Source organism: Cebus imitator, unplaced genomic scaffold (genome assembly GCF_001604975.1).
Source record: "Cebus imitator isolate Cc_AM_T3 unplaced genomic scaffold, Cebus_imitator-1.0 Scaffold118, whole genome shotgun sequence".
In the NCBI taxonomy this organism is placed as follows: Eukaryota; Metazoa; Chordata; class Mammalia; order Primates; family Cebidae; genus Cebus; species Cebus imitator.
In genome coordinates, this window is record NW_016107433.1 from 2,477,486 (window position 1) to 2,481,227 (window position 3,742).

Below are 3,742 nucleotides of genomic sequence, written 5' to 3' on the forward strand. Positions count from 1 at the left end.
ACACCCAAGCATGGTGGCATATGCCTGTAGTCCCAGCTACTTGGGAGCCTGAGTCAAAGGATTCCTGGAGCCCAGAAGTTTGAGGCTGCAATGAGCTGTGATTGCACTACTGTACTTTGGCCTGGGCAACAAAGCAAGACCCTGTCTCAAAAAGCTGGTGGGGAGGGGACAAGAACATAAGTATACACCTATGTGTACTTGTAAACTCTGAGAATATGTCATCATATGAATGATGTCCTCTGAGAAGGGAAACAGCTAGGAGTCTGGAGCAGAAGAGAGCCTTCCTTTTTAATATATGCTCTTTTGTAGTGTATTATCATTTCAATAAAAACAAAAAATAGGCCGGCGTAGTGGCTCACACGTGTAATCCCAACACTTTGGGAGGCCGAGGCAGGTGGATCACCTGAGGTCAGGAGTTTGAGACCAGCCGGACCAACATGGAGAAACCCTATCTCTACTAAAAGTACAAAATTAGCCAGGTGTAGTGGCACATGCCTGTAATCCCAGCTACTCAGGAGGCTGAGACAGGAGAATTGCTTGAACTTGGGAGGCCGAGGTTGCAGTGAGCCAAGATCTTGATATTGTATTCCAGCATAGAAAACAAGAGCAAAACTGTCTCAAAAAAATCAAATGAAAAATACAGGCACAGGCTCTAGATGTTGGAAACCTCGCTCCATCATTTTTTTAGCTGAGTAACCTTAACCCTCTAACCCTCAGTGTCCTCAGCTATAAGATGGGGCTAATAAACTTCCTCTATATGACTGGCAGAAAAATTAGAATATATATAGAAAGGACCTAAAATAGTACATGACCCAAAAAGTAGTATTTGAGGCGAAAAGCCCTGAATCAGGAGTAACTTTACAAGTAGCTGCAGACAAGTCACATGACCCCCTGTGGTCCAATTGCCCCCTGTCCCTAGTTGGACCACATGGTCCCTAAGTCTCCTTACTTTTTATTTTGTTTGTTTGAGATGAAGTCTTGCTCTTGTCCCCTAGGCTGGAGCACAATGGCGCAATGGGTTCAAGTGATTCTCCTGCCTAAGCCTCCTGAGTAGCTGGGATTATAAGTACCCGGCACCACACCTGGCTAATTTTTGCATTTTTGCTAGAGACGGTATTACACTATGTTGGCCAGGCTGGTCTCAAACTCCTGACCTCAAGTGATCCACCAGCCTCAGCCTCCCATAGTGCTGGGATTACAGGTGTAAGTCAGCACCTGGCCTTTCTTTTTGAGTTAGAATCTCTCTGTCGCCCAGGCTGGAGTGCAGTGATGTTAGCTCACTGCAACCTCGGCCTCCCCAACAGCTGGGATTACAGGCGTGAGCCACCGCGCCCGGCCATTTTTTTTTTTTTTTTAAATTTTTAGTAGAGACAGGGTTTTACCATATTGTCTAGGCTGGTCTCAAACTCCTGACCTCAAATGACCCACCTGCCTCGGCCTCCCAAGTGCTGGGATTACAGGCGTCAATCACTGTTCTCAGCCTCAGTCGCCTTACTTTTGTTTCCCTGTTCCTTTGAAACCTGTCTCTTGCTAGAAGTTCTAGCTCCCAAGCCAGGAGGATTTTGTGGAGAAATAGGAGCACCTGTGAGTGGATACTTTTGACACCCTCCCAATTCCATATCAGACCATAAAATTGGAGCATTGCTCATGAAAAATGGAAACTGTCGTTGCAGACTTTTTTTTTTTTTTTTTGAGACAGAGTCTCACTCATTCTGCCCAGGGTGGAGTGCAGTGGTTCAATCTCAGCTCACTGCAACCTCTGCCTCCTGGGGTTCAAGTGATTCTCCTACCTCAGCCTCTGAGTAGCTGGGATTATAGGCATGTGCTACCATGCCTGGCAAATTTTTATATTTTGGTAGAGACAGGGTTTCACTGTGTTGGCCAGGCTGGTCTTGAACTCCTGACTCAGGTGATCCACCCGCCTTGGCCTCCCAAAGTGTTGGGATTACAGGGGTGAGCCATCACACCCAGCCTGGTGGCAGATTTTTATAGTAGGGGCAAGGAAAGGCATGATTGTTCAATAAGTAGCCTCCTGGGTTTCATAAAATAGGTGCCTGTTCATGAAGTGGCAGTGGGCTTTATGGGGCACTGGGGAGGAAAATGCTGGTCATCAGTTGCTCTGAGAGCAACCATACCTGGGCAGTCTTGCCTGTCTGTGGTCCTGAGGTCTCTGCCATGCTTTGGGACTGAATGACAGGGTCTGGGATCTATGATTGGGCCTGGGAGTCAGGGGAGCAGAAGCCCCAAGGCCATGTAGCTAGGCATGGGGTAAGTGAGAAACACAATGGGAAGCTTATCTTAGTACAAGGGCTAGTGCCACCCCTGTCTCCTCCTCCAACCCGAGATGGCCATGCATTATCTTTTTTTCTACCTAGGCTGGAGTATAGTGGCACAATCACGTCTTATTATAGCCTTGACCTCCCAGGCTCAAATGATCCTCCTAACCTCAGCCTTCTAAGTAGCTGGGACTATAGGCATGTGCCACCACACCTGGCTAATTTTTATATATTTTGTAGAGATGAGGTTTTGCCACATTGCCCAGGCTGGTCTCAAACTCTTGGACTCAAGTGATCTGCCTGCCCCTGCCTCAGCCTCCCAAAGTGCAGATTATAGGCGTGAGCCACTGCACCCAGCCACATTATCTTCTTCAGGAAGTCTGTGGGTATCCTCACAGATCTCCTCAGGCAGGAGGAGAGGGCAGCTCAGTCATACGGATAAATGCCGGCACAGGTGGTCATGGCTGTCTCTCTCATGTAGGTGCTGAGCGACGTCCTCAAGGACCTCTACCACCTGCTGAAGCACGTGGTGCGTCTGGAGCCCGATGACGTGGCCAAGCTCCATGCCCAGTTGGCCCTAGAAGAGCTGGATGACATCATGAAAAACTTCCTGTTCCCTCCACGGAAGCTGGAAAAGAAGATCGTGGTCCTGCCGTAGACCTGGCTCGAAGGACATGGAGGAGGCAGGCAGGGCCAGGCAGCCAGAGTGCTGGGCCTTCCAGCAGGTGGCCCTGCTGCCTCTTGAGTGCTGGCAGCATGGCTGACCCTAGGAGTGGCTTTATGGTGCTGGTCACTTGGGTCTTCAGGGTCCCTTCCTAAGGCATCTGTTTAGCCCTTCTGTATCCAGCCTGAAGGGTGTGCAGTTAAGAGAAAAAAATGACAAATCTCATTACTCTGCACATTTTTCACTGTCCTGTAGCATTAAGAGAAGGATGTCTACTTGGTGGAAGTATATTTTAACATGACTGATGGAATTTGACTAATTGCCCACTCTCTTGTAACTTGGGGAGAAGAGGTTGGCCACCCATATATCACCTAGCTCCGTATTCTTTCAGGCTGAGATTCTTCTTCCTCAGGAAAATGAGAAGCAGAGCTGGACACCTTTGGCTGCTCAAGAGGCATTTCAGAGTAGGAGATGCAGTTGGAGGTGGGGAGGGGAAGGAAATAGTTATTACATAATGCAAAATGGAATAAAATTATTTTGGATGGAGAGAACAGGGCTAAATCTGGTCCTCTGGTGTCGAGATGGAACACTGTGGAGTTGAAGAGACTCTGATGCCCAGAAAGGAGAATCAAGCTGGTTGACTCCCAAAGTGTGGATTACAGGCATGAGCCACTGCACCCAGCCCCATTATTTTCTTCAGGAAGTCTGTGGGTGTCCAAAACCCTCGAGTGCCTCATGAAGCATCCTAGTACCTTTATGTCTATTTATAGATCACCTCTTAATTTGAACTATTTGGCAAGTG

General features: G+C 48.2%; 1 protein-coding gene across 1 annotated transcript in view; it reads left to right on the forward strand.

Moving 5' to 3' along the window:
- TANGO6 (transport and golgi organization 6 homolog) overlaps window positions 1-3,486 on the forward strand; it is a 258,258-nt gene extending 254,772 nt beyond the window's left edge. The window contains exon 18 of the mRNA XM_037742252.1: window positions 2,758-3,486. Within this exon, the coding sequence (XP_037598180.1) occupies window positions 2,758-2,934 (177 nt within the window). The 3' untranslated portion in view covers window positions 2,935-3,486. The remainder of the gene's footprint in view (window positions 1-2,757) is intronic.
- Window positions 3,487-3,742: the final 256 nt, after the last annotated feature.